This window comes from Protomyctophum bolini, assembly GCF_963924005.1.
Source record: "Protomyctophum bolini genome assembly, chromosome: 20".
NCBI lineage: Eukaryota > Metazoa > Chordata > Actinopteri > Myctophiformes > Myctophidae > Protomyctophum > Protomyctophum bolini.
In genome coordinates this window covers 16,024,134-16,046,177 of record NC_137881.1, presented here as the reverse complement: position 1 = coordinate 16,046,177, position 22,044 = coordinate 16,024,134, and the positions used below count along the sequence as shown (strand labels likewise).

Here is a 22,044-nt window from a genome sequence, read left to right as displayed (position 1 = left end):
TGTGTGTGTGTGTGTGTGTGTGTGTGTGTGTGTGTGTGTGTGTGTGTTGCTGTAGGATGAACTAGCCCAGGGTGCTGGCGGAGGCTTCCCGGTCCATCTGGAGGAGCACATGTTGGCGGGGCACAGCGGCGGGGGGCACAGCCCCGGTGAGAGAGGAGGAGCCATCCCAGGCCTGGTGACCAACGGCCTGAACCACAGCAACACCAGTCTGGGGAGCAGCAGTGGCAGCAGTGACACGGGCCGGGGGACGTCGCACCAGACACGTAAGATACTCCCAAACCTTCACGCATGCATGGTTTGTGTGGAGTTTATCCCCCGTGTGGCCTCTATATATATTACATCTTATATTTTGAAACTAAGGGCTGTATTTTGCATGTCTTAAGTACCAGGTCTTATTCCCTAACTTGAGTAAACTAAAGACCTGGAGGCGATCAATGCCATTTGGCCATTCTGAGTGGCCAAAGAGCATTGATCACGCCTCCAGGTCTGTGCCAAAAATGGGTTAAGAGAGCATTTTGTTTCTGCTCTCTCCAGATCTAACTCCGGGGCGAGCAGGCAGGGGTCCCGACTCGGAGCAAGGATCCTCACACCACGCCTCCTCTTCCAGCATCTACCAGAACTATGCTCTGGAGGTGAGACGACGCATACACACTAAAAACTGTGCATTTGTAGTTGCTTTGCTGATCAATGTCAAAGGCTGTACGTGGTCATTGCATCTGTACTACTGTTCAGTGGTCATGTGCGTAATAATAGGCTACTAATGGGCTATATGCCCACAGAATAACTCTACTTCCAGGCCGCTTCCCTACTTCCTTCACAGGTGTTACTGATGATACTAATTAAGACATTTAGTGTGTAGTGGTTCTTAAACTTTGTTTTAATTTCAAGGACCCCCATGTTACACACCCGTACGGGGGCCATCATTTGGAACCAACTCAAGGACACTTTGAGACCCACTGGTGTAGCAGAGTGTTTCCAGTTGGCCAACACGCACAATAGCAGCACCCTGACTCTGTTTGACCTGTATCAACCTGTGAAGGAAGTAGGGAAAGGGGCCCCATGTTCTTTTCCAAAATGGCCACCATGGACTCTCTTCCTTTCCGTACCACAGGTGTTGATGTCCAGCTGCTCCCAGTGCCGCTCCTGCGAGGCCCTGGTCTATGACGAGGAGATCATGGCAGGCTGGACGGCCGACGACTCCAACCTGAACACCAACTGCCCTTTCTGTCGCACGGCGTTCCTTCCCCTGCTGCAGATGGAGTTCCACGACCTGCGCACGAGCACCGGGTAGGAACCCGTCCTCTTGGCTATACGGCATGGGACAGTGATGAGTCACTCTAACCCCTCTTAACCCATTTAGACCTGAGGACGATTCTACAACATGTCTTCTAAATCTAAAAAACCCTGTTTCTTTGTCAGTGGTTCTCAAACATTTTCATGTGAAGGACCCCCAAAAATTATTTGTAATTGGCCGCCTGACCCCCCATCTGAAAATATGTTGTTTTTGCTCTGAAAGAATTCAAAGATTTGCACCACATTTTTCAAGTGCAGCACTACGAGCTTGTAGATCTGCTGTTTTTCAATAGCTAAAGGGGTTCCCGTCCAGAATGGGTTAAAAGGAATACTTCACCCCCGCCAAAATAAATAAATTACTCACCCACCCCATAAAGCTTTGAATTCAATGGGCATTTGTTTTTGTTTTAGTTTTATTTTCTTCTCATTCCTGAGCCAATAGTCCACTATGCCTGGTGTCCGCTGCTGTAGGAGACCAATGCAAAACTTTACAAAAATATGAACTCCAAAACAACTTGATCCAGGGTCGGCGGCCAATTACATATATTTGCGGGGTCCTTGACATGTCTAAATGGGTTAAGCTAAAGGGAAGTGGTGCTGATGGCTGCCAGTCGGTACAGACTTCATGGTCTTTCCTCTCCAGGCTCTACATGAAGCCCAGTGTCTCAGGAGACAGCATCCACAGCACCAGTGCCCCGCCCACAGCCTGCAGCTCCACGCCAGACGCCAAGGCCTCAGACCTCCTCGCCTTCCCAGAGTCCACCGAGGAGGAACCCAGGGAGACCCCGGATAACCACTCGGCCACGCACAAAAGGTGTACAGTATACTCCACATCGGCGTTGATTTTGTCGACTAAAACTCAAACGAAAGTCCGTCGACTACCTTTTTTTCACTGACGAAAACGAAATAAAAACTAGGCCATGATGACTAAAACTATCACTATATATACTGTCAATTTCGTTAATAGATAAAAACTAGACAAAAATGTTAGGAGAAGGTCATTTTATGCTTGGTTAGCCAATCTACAAGCGCACAACGCATCACGTTATGATGCGTCGTGAACTTGTAGATCATGTAGAGCATGCAACCACGGGTAAAATCTACCATTACAACACCAAGGCCTGCAAAAATGCATTTTTGTCGACAAAAAACAAGTTTCATTCCAAAAGACTGACAGACTAAACTTTTTTGCTGCCAAAAACAACATGGTGCGTTGTCACTGTTGTTAATTCCCAATATCTGTTTGTGCCAGCACCTTGTTCTCGCTAACACCATTGTGTGCGTGTGTGTGTGTGTGTGTGTGTGTTTGCGCTCGCCCCAGTCTTGTTCCAGAGCCGGCGCAGTCGGACCCCCTGGGTCTGGTGGAGCACCAGGCCGCGGGGAAGCACCAACGGAGTGGTGGCGCGTCACTAACGCGCAGCAACAGCGTGGGCGGGCCCCTGCGGTGCCTGGACTCGTCGTCTTCGTCGTCGTCGCAGAGACCAGGACATGGCATCTCCACCACCAGCCTACCTTCCAGCCTGCACGAGGTGGCGGTGAGTGCCCCCCCCCCCCCCTCCCCCCATTGGTTTTTACTTCATTGCTTTTTTAAATGACGCACCAGAACTTTTAAAGAAACCCTGTGCAATGGCTATTTGGAGCATTTTATTTTGACTCTGAAATGAAAAGCTGTGTTTTTTCAGAACGTCTCATTCCTTCGTGGTATGGGACGTAGCTCCGCTACGCGTGTGTGGCGTTGAGTTTGTTTGTTTACATGTCCCAGAGAGACGGGCAAGCAAAGCTTGTGTCTTATTTATAACCTATAATGTTTTCAGATGCATATTTTCGCGTGATGATTAAGTTTAATACGAGTACATACACTGTTTGGATAAATTCATTGCATACAGTAGATTAATCGTTGGCTCGATTATGTGTTTGTGTTCCTGTGACAGGACGGTGAGACAGCAAAGAGGCCGAACCCCAAGCCTGTATCCGTGCCCTATCTCAGTCCCTTGGTGCTGCGCAAAGAGCTGGAGACCCTGCTGGAAAACGAGGGAGATCAGGTAACTCACCCACACAGGCCAATACCTATACACACATTACATTACACATTACTTTCACCGCTAGTTCTTAACCGCTAGTTATGAAACCATAATTATACTCCTATACCAGCTCCTTTTCCCCCCAGTGTACACCTAATCTCTTCACTGAAACTAACAGCTCACAACGAGTCACGCAGGGCCTGAATTTTGGTGTGAGATTTTGGCTATAATGGAGAGGAGGAGAAAGAGACACAAATTACAGCAATGTACAGTATATAGTTCATGCAATTTCCTGATGCCAAGTTAGCAAAGACTGGTGTCATCTATTTTTTATGATTTGTCTTAACAGTTGATAAGGTGGAAAGACATGAAGCAGTGGAGACAGACATGTATAACATAGTATGGAGACAAGAGGCAGCCACCATATGAACAGAGTAGAAGGAGTAAAGGTCCCCACACACCATATGAACAGAGTAGAAGGAGTAAAGGTCCCACACACCATATGAACAGAGTAGAAGGAGTAAAGGTCCCCACACACCATATGAACAGAGTAGAAGGAGTAAAGGTCCCCACACACCATATGAACAGAGTAGAAGGAGTAAAGGTCCCCACACACCATTTGAACAGAGTAGAAGGAGTAAAGGTCCCCACACACCATATGAACAGAGTAGAAGGAGTAAAGGTCCCCACACACCATATGAACAGAGTAGAAGGAGTAAAGGTCCCCACACACCATATGAACAGAGTAGAAGGAGTAAAGGTCCCCACACACCATATGAACAGAGTAGAAGGAGTAAAGGTCCCCACACACCGAGCGCAAATTCTGATTTTTAAGCGGCGTTTCTCCATGAAACGCGGCCGGTGTGCAACCACCTACGTATGTCAAAAAGCCCTGGCTCCACAGTACCTCTCAGAAATAGCAGATCTACGTGTTTTGAGCTTGTAGATCGGCAATCTTTGCTACGACAGTAATATATGGCCCTAGGGAGTGAGTGTGGAAATATAGTGGCCCTCTCCATCGTCAATGTTGCCCACCTCTGATGTAGAACGTGGCATTGTGAGTTAAACACTGTAATATGTGGTGCCAGGTGATCTACACTCACAAGTTCCTGAGCCAGCACCCCATCATCTTCTGGAACCTGGTGTGGTATTTCCGCCGCCTGGACCTGCCTAGTCACCTTCCTGGACTCATCCTCACCTCTGAGCACTGCAACAACGGAGTACAGGTTAGAGACGGTGTTGTTTTTGGCAGCAAATTTTGATTTTAGATTGTAGTTTTTAGTCTTTACTTTCAGTCACAGCTGAAAGTAAGCAATGCACACCTAGAGGTGTGCATTGTTTCAGCCACGTGGCTCATTGCCAGGTTTATTCTGGGAATGAATAGTGTAATTTTCGAGGAAGCAATTTGATTGGTTGAAACAGCCTTCTAGCCGTGGTTCAAACGAACACCACTCCACACCTAATCAAAACAAAGAATTCAGAATTTGCGCCACATTTTAAGTAATGTATTTGACTCCCAGTGCTCTGAATTGGTACATACATACTGCATATGTTATTTTTCTGTGTATTATTAGAGTAAGAGATTTAAAATCTGTCGATTCAATCAGGATTCAGAGTTTGAAAAACTTTGTGTGTATCTTTTGTAGATACCAGTGACTTCCTTGTCCCAGGACAGCAAGCAGGTGTACATCCAGCTCTTGTGGGACAACATCAACTTGAATCAGGATCCTGGAGATCCCCTCTACCAGCTCTGGAGAACCTTGTGTAAGTAACCCCCCTTCTCCTCATTCTGGCTCCTAAGAAAAATACGATATTGCCAAGAGAAGATCCCATAGTCAAGACTTTTCCTTCCGGTGAAAACAAATAACTTTTTCTGGCCAAAAAATGTGTGGTGGGGGGCTCAGAGTGCGTCCACCGGGGAAAGTAGTCTTTCTAATGACCAAAACCGTCTTTGTATTGGTTAGTAGCGAAAACGTTATTTTTATTTTAGCAGAAGTCGAGAGGCTGTGAGCATTTCATGCCAGGGCAATTCATTGAAAGTCCCATAGCTCTCTGCAACGGCATTAGAGCTATGGACCAGAGCTAGTTGTAAAGTATGTTTCAGTCATTAAAAATGTTTCTTGTGAAAATATAATTTCAGTTTTTTTTCAGTCACATGCATTTAGGCAAAGCTGATATATCAATATGGGTTTTTTATGTGCTTTTGGAACACTTCCCTCCTACTTGACTTCTTGTTTCTATTTTACCAGCAGGGATTTTGCCACAGCAGTGTGGCTTAAAGATGATCATAAAGCATGATCATCACGTATTATTACAATATAAGGGGGAAGAACTTTTTCCAAAAAGTGTACAGTATTTGTTAAAATCATGCTTTTATGTGGACACACCCACCAGTTCATTATGTATGCCTGGTTTGCCTGATGGGTGGTGATCCACCTGAACTGAAGCCGCACCCACAGCTGTAGTTGTATGATAAAGGGGGAGGAGTTAGGGGAGGGGCTGATAGTGTTGTGTCACTATATTACTGTTTATTTCATTGGCCCGTTTGACTGTCAAGGGTTCAGCCTCCAGGAAGAAACCCTAAATACAAAGTTAATACACATTTCACATAAAAATTACTCCAGGGTGTCTAATGAAGTACTGTCACCTCATAGACACATGAAAAACTCAGGGCTCGAAATAGCGACCATTTTGGTCGCAAATGCGCCTGAATTTTAATCTGTGCGATCTCAAAATATAACTGGGCGCACCAGTGCTACTGCATATAATTACTGTAGTGCGACCAAAACGATCGCGACCGAAAGTGTCGCGGGCCGGTTCCCTCCCGCGAGATGATTTAAACTTGTAGAGCATAAAGATCTGAGCATGTAAAAAAAAAAAAGTAAGTTCCTAGTCCATTCCTGTCCAGAGTTATGATTGTTTAAAGAAATATCTCCTTGGCTTCTTCTACTTCCTCTAACCTCCCGTCAGTCCGTGGACTGATTGGGTGATCAACATCAGCTGGACCTGAGGTCCTCAGCTGTGAGAGACAACAAAAGGGCTCAATTGAATGGAATGTGTGGAGTCACACACACACATTTATGATGACGTTATGAAAATAACTTCTCATAAATATATACAGTAGGCCTATATATATATATATATATATATATATATATATATATATATATATATATTTTTTTTTTTTACTTCAATCAAAAAGCAGGCCTACATAAAACAAAGGGTTTTGTAGCCATTTACAAATTCAGAAATTATAGCAGAGACAGTATTTAGAATTTAATTATATTTTCAACTGGTTTATTGCCACAAAAATAGCATCTCATACCAACTGGCTTGTAGGCCAGTGGTTCCCAAAGTGGGGTCCGGGGATCCCTAGGGGTCCTCGGTTAAATGATAGTTAGGAACCAAATGGACCCTTATGGGTCTGAAACTCTGAGAGTGTACTACATACTATGGGTAAACCAATTTCACTGTACATTTGTACACTCAGTTAAATTAACTTTGATTTTATGGGTCCCAGAGATAGAAATGGGGAACGGTAGCCTAATTCAGGTCAAACTGGGGGTCCTTGAAATGTAAATAACTGAAAATCACTGCTAGAGCCGTAAAAATCTTCTCATATGGGGGTCCCTGGCATATATTTTCAAATGGGGGTCCGTGGGCTAATGAGTGTCAATTTGAGGGTGCTTGACATGAAAAATGTTGGGAACCACTGCTGTAGGCTACAAGTGTAATAATAATGAATGTAAAAAATCGATTACATATTGGTGCTCGTAAAATTTTGGTGGGTGCTCCTAATTTTTTTCTGGTGCTCCTTCATTCTGAATTTGGGAGCACCAGTGCTACCAAGTAAAAAAGTTAATTTCGAGCCCTGAAAACTGGAAAAAAAAAAATTGTGGCACTCCATCTTTAAGAAATACAAAGTCATGGGAACACTTAACTGTAAAATACACACTGATTTACTGTGACTCACCCAAACACTGGACTTTTATGGTAACATCTGAAGCTTTGCCGTAAAATCATCCGTTAAGTTAATCAATTAACATTTAACCCATTTAGGCCTGACGTCAAAATTTAAAAGAAATGTCATCGAAATCCTGACAGTTTTCTGAAAAACCTTATGTTTCTGTATCAGTGGTGCTCAATATTTCATGTCAAGGACCCTATGTAATATGCCTTTGCCCCCCCCCCCCCCCGCCCCCCCCATCTGGTAATATGTTGTTCCAGGGACTTCCCCATGAGAAGCAACGATTTGAGTTAAAATGTTCACTCTGTAATAATATATATTCAAAGATTTGAGGCACATTTTCACGATTTCAAAAAGAATAGCAGACCTACAAGTTGAGTGTGTAGATCTGCTATTTTTCAATAGCTAAAGTATATACATAATGCTTTAAAACACCAAAAGTGGTTCCCGCCCCAAAATGAGTTAATGTGACACTTAACTATTTAATGTGTTGTAAAATCAGGGGAGAAGAAGGGCACGCTGGCTCCCACGGACCACCAGGAGACACGCACCCTCCTCAACACCATCGTCCGCAGCATCCAGACCAACGACGTGTACGGACCCATCAACCTGCTCCTCCGAGAGGTCAAGCGACGGCCAGACGGCAAACGGCAGAGGTCAGCCTCGTTCACCCGGAGTTCCTTTGAATTAAAAACCCATTTAGACCTGAGCTCGATTCTACAAATGTCTTCTAAATCTTTTCTGAAATACCCTATGTTTCTATGTCAGTCGTTCTCAAACATTTTCATGTCAAGGACCCCCCCAAAAGTTATATGTAATTAGTCGCCGACCCCCATCTGAAAATATGTTGTGCAAGTGACCCCCCCCCCCCCCAGAAGCAAAGATTTGAGTTAAAAATGTTCGTTCTGAAAGAATATATATTCAAAGATTTGCGCCACATTTTCTTTTCACTTCATTCTTTCCAGTACTGTTCATGTAGGCTCTCCTCCCAGTCATCGATAACCAACCTTCTTATTCTTCTTTCGGCTAATTCCTATCGGGGGTCGCCACCGCGGATCATCCGTTTCCATCTGCTTCAGATGATGTGTGCTGTGGCGACCGCGACATTATTTGACAAAATAAAATAAAATCTTTCTCCCTTAGGAGCATCTATAGAGAGATCCTGTTCCTCGCACTGGTGGCTTTGGGAAGAGAGAACATTGACGTGGGTAAGTGACGCGTACAGCACTTCAGTAAAAACATCTAAGCAGTGCTTAAATATATAAACCGTGACCTGATTAAAGCGGCTATAAGCAATAATGTGTCAAAACTTTAATGACTTTTTTTTTTTTTTTTTTTCAGACAGCCACCAATGGGTAGAACGCTCTAAAAAACAATGTAGTCTCTGTGACACATCTAGTGACCGCCATCTGCATTCTGCAAAGATGTTCATAGAAGCTCTGTCATTGGTCGAAAAAAAAAACAGGAACAGGCAAATCGACCAATGACAAAGCTTCTAGGAAAATCTTTGACTGCAGATTGAGGCCCCTAGATGTGTCACAGAGACTACATTTTTTTTGGGAGCGTTCTACCCATTGCTGGCTGTCTGAATACAAAAAAGGGGAAAAAAAGCTCTTTCAAATTTTGAAATATTATTGCTTATAGCAGCTTCAAATACGTTTTTGTATATTGTTTTTTAGTGTATTCATTTCTGTAATAACTGTTTGTCTTTCCCCATGTTGTACGCATTATGTGCAGAGGCCTTTGACAGGGAGTACCGCCTGGCCTACGATGAACTGAGCCCCGAGCAGCTCTCGGCTCTGCACCGCATCGACCAGCCTCCAGGCTCCAGCGTGCAGTGGTGCCTCAAGACCTTCGGAGCCCCCTTCATCTGAGTGCCAGGTCGCCCTTAGAACCCAGCACCCAGGACCCAGGGGGGGAGGGAGGTGTGGGTTGACGGTAGATGTGGGCCCCCGGATCATGTTATCGAAAGAAAGTTTTGTAATGTGTTTTTTTCTTTTTTTTCTTTTTCTTTTTTTTACACTTTCGACTTTGCCCAAAGATGGTACTCCCCCCCCCCCCCTCTGCCCCCACCACTTGTATGCAAGAGCGCGTGTGTGTGTGTGTGTGTGTGTGTGTGTGTGTGTGTGTGTGTGTGAATTGCTTGGATGGAAACCTTGCAGGTGAGTCTTCGGGGGTCCGGGTAAGGTGTGTTTCTTACTTTCTTTACAGATCGTATATGGGATGGCTGTATTGTGTGTGTGTGTGTGTGTGTGTGTGTGTGTGTGTGTGTGTGTGTTCCTACAGTCATTGCCCAGTCTAGAATGATTTTATCCCTGCTCTTTACGCATTATTACTTAATCTCTTAAATGTCTCTGCCCAGACGTATCTGTAGTTTCCCTTGATCTGTATGAGTTGATAGACCATCCGACTGTATATAGACCTCCAGCAGTTTGTTCCTAATGTGCACTTTCACAAAACAGTAACACCAGTCCATCTATCTACCTTTTTTTTGTACATATTTTTCTACTTGGGAGGGGGAAAACAATCTGAAACCAGGGTTGCCTTTTTTTTAGGAGGCAAACAAGTCTTGATGCCTTGATGAGTCTTTCTACCAATCTTGAGTCTTAATGAATGTTGTGTCAATGTTGAGTGTTTTGTTTCAATGCAAATGTACAGGTTGTAGTTGTCCTCTGTGTAAATACGTGTCGACTGGCTGCTCATGTGAACGGTGGAGAGGACGACTTGAGACAATCGAGTCGTTAATTTCGGAACATTCCAGAAGCCCTGATACGCGCCGCAAGTACAGGTCTTAAATATTAACCCACTCCTGTCCGCGGGGGAGTGAATCGATCGCTTACGTTTCCAATACCAACCATTTTGAAGGGGGCAGGAACAGCATAACAAAGTATTTTTGGAAGGGAAATTGCACGCCAAATTACTGGGAAGCATCATTCACACTAAATCATGCGTTCTCTAGTGCTCTGACTGAGGGTGTAAAAATGGACCTGCAACGGTCAGCAAACGGAAACATGCTGCAGTGCCTTTGGAGACGGCAATAATCAACAGGCCTACAACTCTGTTTATTGTCTTAAAGGTTTCATGACATACTTTCTTTTTTTTCTTTTTTTCTTTTTAGGTTTTATGACCTCAATTGCACCCACACAACCTGAACTTTGAACATTCAGTGTTTTTTCCTGTGTTCTGGGGTTTTCTCGGTGTGTTCTGAAGCCTTTTGAGCTGCAAAAAGAACAGACAAAATCCCTCAACAGTGACCTCTGCTGGCAAATCCTTATGTCATATATATGGGATTTGTGGACTCTTACCTCACACTCTACAGACAAACCAGAGCACTTGTTTGAGCATAAAAAAACCCCAGAAAATCGACAATTGAGCTCAGAAAACCTCAAAGAAATAAGAGAAATTACAAAAACCTTTCTTTTAATGTCACGATCCCTTTAATTTATTTTAAACTACAATATACAGTACGGCACTTGTTCAGCTAATATGCCTTATTGTTATGATTAGTTTAGTCATTTATTTGTCAAGTGCTAGGGGTAATTTTTCATCGACTCTTAATATAGCTGTATCATGGAATAGTTGAACCTCGCTTGGTTTATGAAATCTTGTTTTTTTTTTTTTTCATTTATATATGGCATGCTATTTGCTGACATGTTAGACTTTTAAGATTCACACACAGCATCATTGTATAATATTGCCTCTCCAGTCATTTTGAATGATATCTTAAAGTGGTGACAATTAGAGCTTTGAATGGCCCATAATACTGCAAAGGGCAATATTGCACCGGGGAAGGGGTTTTGTGCCCCGCTTTGCAGGTTACCAAACATACTTGCTTTTTTTTATATATATAAACAGAAATTATGATCAATTTGGAATTTAAATCTATGAACTTATTTATTATTGTCATGATTAAATTTGGCTCGCAGCCTCGCTCACAATGCTTTTTTCCCCCCACTTTTGGACCTTCGTTATTATGAATTGATTTTAAGTCACCCCCCCCCCATTATGTGTCTACTATGAAATCTGGTCTCATTGTAGCGGAGATTATGGTGCGTCTGGCCAGAGGTTGTACAGAAAAGATGATTCTTTATCAATGGTTTAAGCGATCTCTTACCGTCCTGTGGAATGGATTTGAATGTGTACACACAATTGTGCTGCAATAAATGACTATGTGACCTGATTGAATACTAACCGTGAGTCAGTTTCTTTATGCCAGTGGTTCCCAAAACTTTTTCATGTCAAGGACCCCCAAATTGACACTAATTAGCCCATGGACCCCCATTTGAAAATATATGCCAAGGACCCCCCTATAAGAGAAGATCGTTACGGCTCTAGCAGTGATTCTCAACTATTTTAAGGGCCCCAGGTTTGACCTGAATTAGGCTACGGTCCCCCATTTAATTACATTTTTATCTCTGGGACCCCCAATGTATATTGTAAACTCTAATTTAACTCGGAGTGTACAAATGGAATCCATTTGGTTACATGAATAGGATTTGAAATTCCTGTGTCAGGTGTGAAAGCCTGCTGTTTTAATCATAATATGTATGAGAATGTATGCACACAAAAAAACACTGGCTAAATTCAAGTTAACTTAGTATGTAAAAAAGAGAAGGCAAAGCCTTTGAAACTATAATATTAAAACAATATATGGCCTTATGAAATCTACATCTACATATTTATCAAAAATGTATTGCATTCTATACAATTAATACAATGCATTTCACATATAGTAACATTAGTTCTGCACTGTTGAATGTCGATTATAAGCTACAACAAACAATTTAGGCTAACTGCACTGTTGGATTAAGACAATCCTAGGGTTGTCAAACGGCATTGTAGTGACGACAACAAATGTGTGGGGAGGACCTGAGAGGCAAGGCAAGAAGGGCATTCTATGCCATCAAAAGAAACATCAAAATAGACATACCAATTAAAACCTGGCTTAAAATACTTGACTCTGTGATAGAACCAATTTCCCTCTATGGTTGCGAGATCTGGGGACCATTAGCAAACCATGACCTTGAAAAATGGGATAAACACCAAACCGAGACCCTACACACAGAATTCTGCAAATCCATTCTCCGTACCCAGCGAAAAACACCAAATAATGCATGCAGGGCAGAATTAGGACGATACACACTCATAATCAAAATCAAAAAGTTCTACAACCACCTAAATGAAAGTGACCTAGATGCACTCCATAACAAGGCACTCACACTCAGTGAAACTCTAGAGAGATGCCCCCTCAGCCAGCTGGCCCTGGAACTCCGGTCACAAACACAAACAGAGCCACGAGATAGAAAACCCATTGGACTAAACCAAATTATAAAACAGCAAAAGGAAAACTATCTGACACATTGGAAAGAAGCAACACAAAAGCAGAGTAAACTATCTGGCCTAAACAGAGAATACACAGTGGCAGAATACCTGAGCACCGTGACCGACCCAAAACAAAGAAAAATCTTAACTAGGTACAGACACATACTTCCCACAGATTACAACCACACACGGAGATTTTGAAAACATGACCAATGACAAAAAACTCCCATATCTGCTGAGCGAAGTACAACAATGTGCAAACACAGCAGCAAGATTTGTGAGTTGCTGTGATAGGAGAAGGATATCAAATGGAACACAACCACCCTAAAGACGAATCATTGTTATTCCTGCACTATACCTGCATCAAGTGATCTTGGTACAAGTTGATATATTGAAGATTCTGACCTTCAAAGTACATAATTTTAGTTTTGATTGTATTGCTGTATTGTTCTTTCTGCTTTGGCAATGTAAACGTATGTTTTCTCATTAAAGCCCTTTGAATTTAATTGAATTGAATTGCTTAAAGTGAACGGCACATCGAGTGGCAAAGCAACAGCTAAAATCCCTAAAACGAAAGAAAGCAGCAAATGAAGAAAAATTAACACTCATCTTTTACTTTCTCTAATAACAACCTAAAACATGAACCTTGGTTGTCATAATGTCCTTTAACTGTGACTGGATGACACCATAATATAAAGCATTATTACACATTACAAGAGGGTCCACCTTGTTCAAATCATCAAAACATTTTTGTACAAATATACACTTCTATATATATATATATATATATATATATATATATATATATATATATATATATATATATATATATTCACCAGGAGAGTGTATACTTTTGTAAAGTAGCTACATTGTCCATTTATTACACAGACAGGACATTCATCCATTGGTGAAAGTTTGCTGCCATCTACTGGCTAGAAACTACAACTGGTGGTAACCAAAAATTAGAACGTTTCCTTTCTTTTTTTCCCTTCTCTCTCGGTGATGACGTCCGCAGTTATGAATGAACAGTCGGGCTGACACGTGTCACTGGCCAGCGCCTCGCTGTGCCCGCTGGGAAGTGTAGTCTAGTCTCACACCCCCAACCAGCGGTTAGAATTAGCCCCTTAGCCACGGCGGCCCGTCGCGGATAGTATCTATCTATGAATGTAACGGGAGCTGTAAGGACTACAACTCCCGGGGTGCACCGCCAGATCGACGTCACCACGGCACATGTCAGCGCCGTAGCATCCAGATCTGTCTGTCTGCAGGGGTATGTTGTGTTTATTATGACTACAAAATATGAGTTTTTAATGATACATATGAATATGTTCATAGTGCACACGGGTGTTTTAAAACAGTGGTTTTCAACCAGTGGTCCGGGGACCACCAGTGCATGGTCCTTGGGGTGGGGGGATAGGTGGTCCCCAGCTAAATGAATGGAGAGTTGGTAACCAACCTCAAGAGTTATTACAAGAAGTCTGCACAATTAGAGAATGTAGAAGAATTGTTATGTTTGATCAACGTTTTCCTGTTATCTCTCCTATAATGGTACCAACAGCATGAAATTGTGGACAAAATTAATTCAATCTTAATTGTGGGTCTGAGAGAGGCTAAATGTCATCCAACGGTCCGTGGATCATGAGTCCTCATGACCTATAAATAAATAACGGACCTTATAATGAAAAGGGTTGAAATCAACGTGCATAAAACACTCCAGGTGCATGTCGGTTTACTGTCCTGTTGACTGACAGGAGGTTTTGCTTGCCTAGTGTGTAGCTAGCAGAAAAATAGCCCATCTACTAGTTCTAGTTCAAATATGAGCCCCCCCCCCCCCCAGTTCAAATATGATTATTGTTGGGGGGTCGTGGGCGTGGCATGTTGATTCTACTGAGCTTTATTCCAATATTATATTTTATTGTAGCCTATACACGTGTGTCTTCCTAAGGAATTGAGTACAATAGAAACAGGTTTGTGTTTGTGCCCCAGATTAACAAAATGCCACATGTCAACTAACCGTTTAGCCGGTTAAGGTTATCAATTATCAATGAATGTGAATTCATTAATCGATAATTTGCATCCCTAAGCATAACCTTTGACTGTACCAACCGACAACCGTTGTTATTTTCATTTTGATTTAATAGTTATAATTCAATCAAAATAAAAACTCAAATTATGTTGGTCACAGTCCTACACTCTACCATGACAGTCATATCATGTTGGCCACAGTCCTACACGCTACCTTGACAGTCGTATCATGTTGGTCACAGTCCTACACGCTACCATGACAGTCATATCATGTTGGTCACAGTCCTACACGCTACCTTGACAGTCGTATCATGTTGGCCACAGTCCTACACTCTACCATGACAGTCGTATCATGACAGTCACAGTCATGGAGATACTTCAACCTGTTTTGTGAACTTTCTCCATTCACAACGTTACGTCTACACCACTTCACCACTTTTCAACCTCATGTTGCCTCACTAATGTTCAAGATTTAAAAAAAAAAGTTTTGTCATCATGAACATTAGTGAAGACCGATTATATGAAGATCGGTTGAAAAGTGGTACCCCTATCTTTTTGTTGGTCAACACAACTATACTTGTGCTTGTTTACAGCTGGTTGCCATGGAGCCCGCCTGGCGCCAACAGGGCAGGGGTCGCGGTGGTGGTGGTGGGGGGCGGGGCCAACAACAAAGTGAAAGGTCACCGCAACAACCTCCACAGAAGAGCCGAGGAAGAGGAGGAGGAGGAGGAGGAGGAGGAGGAGGAGGAGTAGTTGGAGGAGGAGGTGGAGGAGGAGGAGGAGTTGGAGGAGTAGTTGGAGGAGGAGGTGGAGGAGGAGGAGTTGGAGGAGGAGGAGGAGGAGGAGGAGGAGGAGGAGGAAGAGGAAGAGGGAAGAGGAAGGACGAAGAGCACGCTGAACAAGGTAGTGTGCGTGTGTGCAAACCTTACAGCCGATCAGCATGACGATGCATTGGCAGCCTATAGTGTAGACCAGTGGTTTTCAACCAGTGGTCCGGGGAACACCAGTGGTCCTTGAGGGGGTTCCAGGTGGTCCCCATAGCTAAACGATGGACCATTATAGATCTTTAACTCTTGAGAGTGTAAAATAAAACCGAATGGATCCTGTTATGTGTCCAATGGTTTCATTTTACTCTATCAAACTTTTATTATTGTTTAACATCAGCACATTTGTTGTTGGTGTACATTGATTTCATGATCTCTCTCTCTCTCTCTCTCTCTCTCTCTGATTGACAGGTGTGTCCGTCCAATCCCAATCCAAGTTTGAGGACATCAGGAAGTCGAACCAGGCCGCTGCACAGCTATTGGTCCAGAGCCAATACAGCTCCTCCTCCGATGATGATGATGATGACGATGACGATGATGAAGAGGAGCAGGTTGACAAGAAGGAGGGGAAGAGAGGGAAGATTCTACAATCTACCTTCACCACATACACACACACTACTGGTGAGGACGCACGTACACACACACACACACACACACACACACACACACACACACACACACACACACACACACACACACACACACACACACACTACTGGTGAGGTAGGCCTAAATGGGTTAAGGTGACTGTTGCATAATCGCAATATCACACTCGAGCCCTGTGGTCTCCATCCGGGCCCCAACCCTAAACGCAGGCGCCATCTTACAGGGAAGGCACAGCGTTGCCTGGCACAGCCAGACTTCATATCGGTATCGCAACGCAAAGCTATAGCGTCCGCATGCGTCACAGAAGGGCACATTCGGCAGGCCAATCAGACGCAGGTGGGGGCGGGTCTAGAATGCATTTTTTTACCCCCATGTTTGAGCCAAATGTTGGGGGAACGAGGTCTAGACGAGTGTGATGTCATGAATGTGTTCCTCTTTCTCTCTCTCTTTGTGTGTGTGTGTGTGTGTGTGTGTGTGTGTGTGTGTGTGTGTGTGTGTGCGTGCGCGTGTGTGTGCAGGTGGTGACATCAGTGGTCTACAGAGGACGAGTCAGTTCGTCAGTGATCTGTTCCAGTCTGGAGCGACCAGCTGTCTGATCTGCATCAGCTCTATACGCAGAACACAGCCTGTATGTATGCGCGCACGTTTCATCAGTTTCAGTTGAAACGTGCTTCCGTGCTGGCCCTGTTTATTGTAATGACACAGTGTCCCCCAGCCTCCCGATTGAGACTGGTCATGCCCACAAAAAGGACCCCCCATGTAATTTGTCAGGCAAGCTCCACTGATCGTTCCGGTCAAGACCCAAAAGAGATTAGAGGTTTTCCTAGTGTAAAATCTCTCATTTTGACGGCATCAAGGCCCACCGAAATACATTTTAGTCGACTAAATCAATTGTAGACTTAGTCGACTAAAATCTTATGACATTTAGTTTTAGTGTTAAAAAAAACGTAACTAAAACATTCCATGTGACTAAAACTAAAATCAAAATTTGCTGACAATTTGCTGAAAACAACAAACAAAACACTGTTGCTCAGTGGCGTTTTGAAGCCATAGAAGAACAAAGTTCAAAGTCTGGGTATATAAGAAGACTTCTCGAGCGTTGATATGATTGGTTGTTGGCTTCTATCATAGTACCCCTCGCGCTGTCCAGCCAAGGACTTCCCTTGGCCAACTGTTTCCTATATTCGGTTTTCGGCCACGAATTTCCCTAATCGGTGCATCCCTAATCAGGACCACTTCACCACTTTTCAACATATCTTCATATAATAGGTCCTCACTAGTAATAATCATGATAAAATGGCACGATTTCTTTCTACTCAGTCTGTGTCTCATAGCAGGGCTGTGGGCAGTTTAGAAACCGTCCTCCAGTGACATCATCATTAGGCAGATTTTATTTTTTATAAAAATGTTGGAACGTGTGAACGATGGCTTCCATTTTTGCATTGTATTCCCCATCGTTGATGTCACTGGAGGACGGTTTCTGAACTGGCCACAGGTCTCCATTGAGACACAGAGTAGAAAGAAATTGCGCCATTCTTTTCATGATTATTAGTGAGGACCTTATTATATGAAGATAGGTTGAAAAGTGGTGAAGTGGTCCTTAGGGATAATCTTAGGGATAATACTGGATACCTTGTCCACTAGACATTTTAGTCTAGTTTTTATCGGTTGACGAAATTGTCAATACATTTAGTCTTAGTTTTAGTCATCATAGCTTAGTTTTCATTTAGTTTCCAGGATTTAGAAGGCGTTTTCTTAAATCTAGCCTCAGGTATGAAGTATGAACGGCTTTGTTGTTTTACTCTATATTGAAGTTTCTTTATAGAACATTTTATGTTGCTGCTTTACGTTTACTTTAAGGCTTTATGTCTTGGTTAGGACACACTGGTACAAAAATAAAACTACTTTCTGAACCTCTATGGAAATACTTCATGACGTCACTGCTTAAAGACAAACATTAAAAGTCCATAGACTTGGCTGCCACATCATGATGTCATTTCTGAAAGCCAGACATCGAAAAAGTGAAATGAATAAATAATATAATGTGTTTCAGGCAATAATTATCTGTTGTTCTTTCTTTCTGTGTGTGTGTGTGTGTGTGTGTGTGTGTGTGTGTGTGTGTTTAGGTGTGGAGCTGTGAAGGCTGTTACTGTGTGTTTCACATCTCGTGTATACAACAATGGGCGAGAGACTCAGCCTTCCTCGTTTCCTCTGTCACAGATGAAGACTTTGGTCAGAAAAAACACCCATGGCCCTGGTATTATAATTATATTATTATTAAATGTTAACTTTATAAATGTGCAGATATTCCGTAGTACGTATAGTGCAGAGCCTTAGATATAGACAGAGTTGCGCAAACTGCGTTCACTTCATGGGGCCAGTCCAATGGCGGCTCTCCTACATAGACTTCTATAGAGAATGGGGACAACCACTGGGACAAGTCCTGGACCGGAAATGCATTGGACTCGGGCAACAGCCCAGCTTTAATGATCTTAAATCCCTTTATTTTAGATTGTTTTGTAGTAATAGTACAACATAAACATTAAATAGACTTTAGTTGTTACTGTACAATACTTTAAACCCGTTAAAATAGCTCTTGTTTGCGCCGCCCTCGTTGAAAACAATGTATTTCCAACTCCAGCTTGTCTCAATTCAGGCTGCATGCCCCCTCAATGTCCTAACTCTTCTATTAGATGGCTCTGGCATACACTTCTACTGTATGTTGGTTTGTTTACTGAAATCAAATATTTAACTGTCTGTCTGTCTGTCTGTCTGTCTGTCTGTCTTGTCTGTCTGTCTGTCTGTCTGTCTGTCTGTCTGTCTGTCCAGTCCTAAATGCAGGACAGAGTATGCTCCCAGTTCAACACCCAACAGGTAATGGATGTGATTCATCATTTAGTAGTGAAATACAGCTGTAAAACATGTAAAACATAAGAGTAACTCAAGTGTGTGTGTGTGTGTGTGTGTGTGTGTGTGTGTGCGCATAAACGTGCGCAGGTACATGTGCTACTGCGGTAAGGTCCAAGACCCGCCCCCTGATCCATGGCTCCTCCCACATTCCTGCGGCTCTGTGTGTGAGAGAGACCTGCAGCCTGTCTGTGGTCATACCTGTCTGCTGCTCTGTCACCCTGGTACACGCACACACGCCCACGCAAGCACACACAGCAATTAATTGTTTAATAATGTGATAGACTTTGACACCACTAGTTGACTCACTGTGTGCGTGTTCGTCTTGTGTGTCTGTGTCTGTCAGGTCCGTGTCCTCCGTGCCCAAAGATGGTCAGTGTTTCCTGTCTGTGTGGGAGAGCCAAGCCCCTCCCCCGTCGCTGTAGCAACAAGGTACAGTAGGTCCATGTGATGACATCGTCACACTGTGACATCACACTGTGACATCACAACGTGCCGTCACATCACTAGGCATGTAACGATTAACTCGACTCACGATACGATACGATTTGAATCACGATATTAGGTTCACGATACGATCTCTCACGATCCTTTAAACGTGTGTGTGTGTGTGTGTGTGTGTGTGTGTGTGTGTGTGTGTCTGTGTGTCTGTGTGTCTGTGTGTGTGCATATTCACAGGGCTGGGCGTGTCAGCAGAAATGTGGGAAGTTGTTGCCCTGCAAGCAACACAGCTGCACACAACCCTGCCACTCAGGTACACGCACAAGTCTATGGACTTTTAAGACTCTTGGAATGAACTCCCCATTGCAATCAGAAGTGCAGACTCACTCCCAATATTCCGCCGTAGCCTGAAAACTCACCTCTTCAGACTCCATCTTAGCCCGTAGCACTTGCCCTAGCCTCGACGACATTACAGGCGTATACAGTACAAAGGCTAAAATTATGTAATTTAGATAGCATGCTATGTAGACATAGCACTCTATAGTATACTTATTGGAGACCTGCTTATGACGGATTTAGCAGTTTAGGATGGATTTGGGTCATTACAATATATTATAAATGAATATTGGATAAACCGCGGGTGAAATAATGCGGGAAATAAATGAATGGCATCTATCTTTAATATAATCTTATTATAGCTTTTAAAACGCACAAAATCTCACAATCCGATCCATACATTGGAATAATAAATTGATGTGGTCGGATAACGGGTGGATTATAAATATGCACATGCTGATTCGGGTGACCAAAAAGCTCATCCACAGGTATTAGTTTCAGTATTTCAGCCTTGATGTAAGCGCCCCGCCCCCTCCAGAGATATTTACGGGTCCTACTTTTGTGTCGCTTTTGTGTCCCCATAGAGTTATACTGTGTCCCTCCGTCGGACTAAATCTGAGACGAAAACAACAACGAAAGTCTCATTTTACTGCTTTCCTTGCAACAACAAAGCTACTGGTCTCCCAAATCTGGCGTTGACAGGCCGTCTGCCCCACACTGAATGCTATCATCATTTTATTTCATTGGGTCAACTAAATCCTCATTAAATGCAAAGTAGATTCAACATATTCAACCCTGCACACATTCTAAATATGCCCCCGAAATATTGGACTGAGCAAATGGACTGTTACCACCTTCAGTAAGTCTCCACATCATATATTTTATTTGTCATGGACACTTGTACAGAACATTAATAATTCTACTCGAGTTGGAAGCACCCATTTTAACCCTCAATGGCCTCCTTTCTGAAAAATAACATCATTAATATAATAATAATAATTATTATAAAACTTTATTTGTATAGCACCTTTCATGACATGAAATGCAGCTCAAAGTGCTTTACAGAAAAATGGAGAATAAAAGAGAAGCAAGGCAACAACATTAAAAACAAGCAGTAATGCAATACAGTGAGGACATGAATAACAAAAATAAAAAATAAAAGATCAATTAAAAGCAATGTTGTAGAAGTGGGTCTTGAGCTGAGCTTTAAAAATGTCTACAGAGGCTGCCTGACAAAGGTACAGTGGGAGCTTGTTCCATGCCGACGGCCCGTAGAAGCAAAAAGCAAAAAGCATTGTAAAAAGATTCAAGCGTTTAGATAATCTATTTACAATGAGATGCGGACGGGAGCTGGTGCCACTTGGACCCGGACGTAACGTAGGACTACAAAATGACGTCGGACTTAAATAAAGAATAGATACACTTCTACTGTTAGACTGATGTTAGGTTCTTAGCTTACTTATTCTTGATGACTATTTTCTGCATTGTGTTCTTTTCTTGCATCGCTTACTGTTAGGGTCGATTCATACTCCTATTTTAGAGCCGAATAAAAGTCGGTTCGGCGCTGTAGAGCCTACAATTTGACGTCATTTGAGGTTCGGGGGGGCGGGTACCGTCCTAAAGTCGGCTCTTCGGTGCTACTGAAAATTTCTGACGAGCCGAAATCATTTCGGCACTACAGCGCCGAAACAGGAGTATGAATCGGCCCTAAGTCTCTCTGGATTCAGAGCGTCTGCCAAATGCCTATACATTAGTCATTTGTACCCTGTCCCTCTAGGTGTGTGCAAGGAGTGCCCCAGGGTCAGTGTCCAGAGGTGTGTGTGTGGTAAAGAGCAGGCAGAGAGAGAGTGTGCCAGTCCACGCTGGCACTGCCAACAGGTATATTCCATTTCTATTATATTATTATCCTATTACATTTTGGAAACTGTCTGTCTGTCTGTTCGTGGTTCTCCTCATTGGGTCGAGTAATTCATTTTCAACTCAGCCTCATGGTGACACTATAACTGGCGGATTAGTGTTTTTACCTCTACTGTAGATAACGTTGCATGCACACTCCCTAGAGGCCAAGGAAAAACCTTTTCCTGGAATCTTTCACATCTGCTCTTTATAGCGCCACCACGACATATGTAAAACACATTTTCTAATATTACTCCTTCAGATTTTATCCAAATTTCACGCAAATCGGTACACATGCTCTCCATAGTCATGTGACGGATCAAGACGGGTTTGTTTGATTTATCATAATCCACCCTGGATTATGATTTGTACCCGTTTTGTACAAATCGCCACGACTACTCAACGC

At 43.1% G+C, this 22,044-nt stretch overlaps 2 protein-coding genes across 3 annotated transcripts in view; both read left to right on the top strand.

The window, feature by feature from the left end:
* The window catches only part of dennd4c (DENN/MADD domain containing 4C), a 63,251-nt gene extending 51,790 nt beyond the window's left edge, over positions 1-11,461 (top strand). For both annotated transcript variants that reach the window (XM_080792792.1, XM_080792791.1), the window contains 11 exons: positions 56-263; positions 535-632; positions 1,112-1,287; positions 1,937-2,107; positions 2,615-2,828; positions 3,225-3,335; positions 4,403-4,540; positions 4,961-5,078; positions 7,784-7,937; positions 8,425-8,489; positions 9,019-11,461. In XM_080792792.1, coding sequence (XP_080648918.1) covers positions 56-263; positions 535-632; positions 1,112-1,287; positions 1,937-2,107; positions 2,615-2,828; positions 3,225-3,335; positions 4,403-4,540; positions 4,961-5,078; positions 7,784-7,937; positions 8,425-8,489; positions 9,019-9,155 — 1,590 coding nt within the window. In that variant the 3' untranslated portion in view covers positions 9,156-11,461. The remainder of the gene's footprint in view (positions 1-55; positions 264-534; positions 633-1,111; positions 1,288-1,936; positions 2,108-2,614; positions 2,829-3,224; positions 3,336-4,402; positions 4,541-4,960; positions 5,079-7,783; positions 7,938-8,424; positions 8,490-9,018) is intronic.
* Positions 11,462-15,230: 3,769 nt separating this feature from the next.
* Positions 15,231-22,044, top strand: part of nfxl1 (nuclear transcription factor, X-box binding-like 1) — a gene marked incomplete at its 5' end in the record, with an annotated part of 29,042 nt that continues 22,228 nt past the window's right edge. The window contains 9 exons of the mRNA XM_080792237.1: positions 15,231-15,531; positions 15,864-16,073; positions 16,577-16,686; positions 18,185-18,315; positions 18,888-18,932; positions 19,056-19,189; positions 19,312-19,397; positions 19,644-19,719; positions 21,520-21,620. Coding sequence (XP_080648363.1) covers positions 15,231-15,531; positions 15,864-16,073; positions 16,577-16,686; positions 18,185-18,315; positions 18,888-18,932; positions 19,056-19,189; positions 19,312-19,397; positions 19,644-19,719; positions 21,520-21,620 — 1,194 coding nt within the window. The remainder of the gene's footprint in view (positions 15,532-15,863; positions 16,074-16,576; positions 16,687-18,184; positions 18,316-18,887; positions 18,933-19,055; positions 19,190-19,311; positions 19,398-19,643; positions 19,720-21,519; positions 21,621-22,044) is intronic.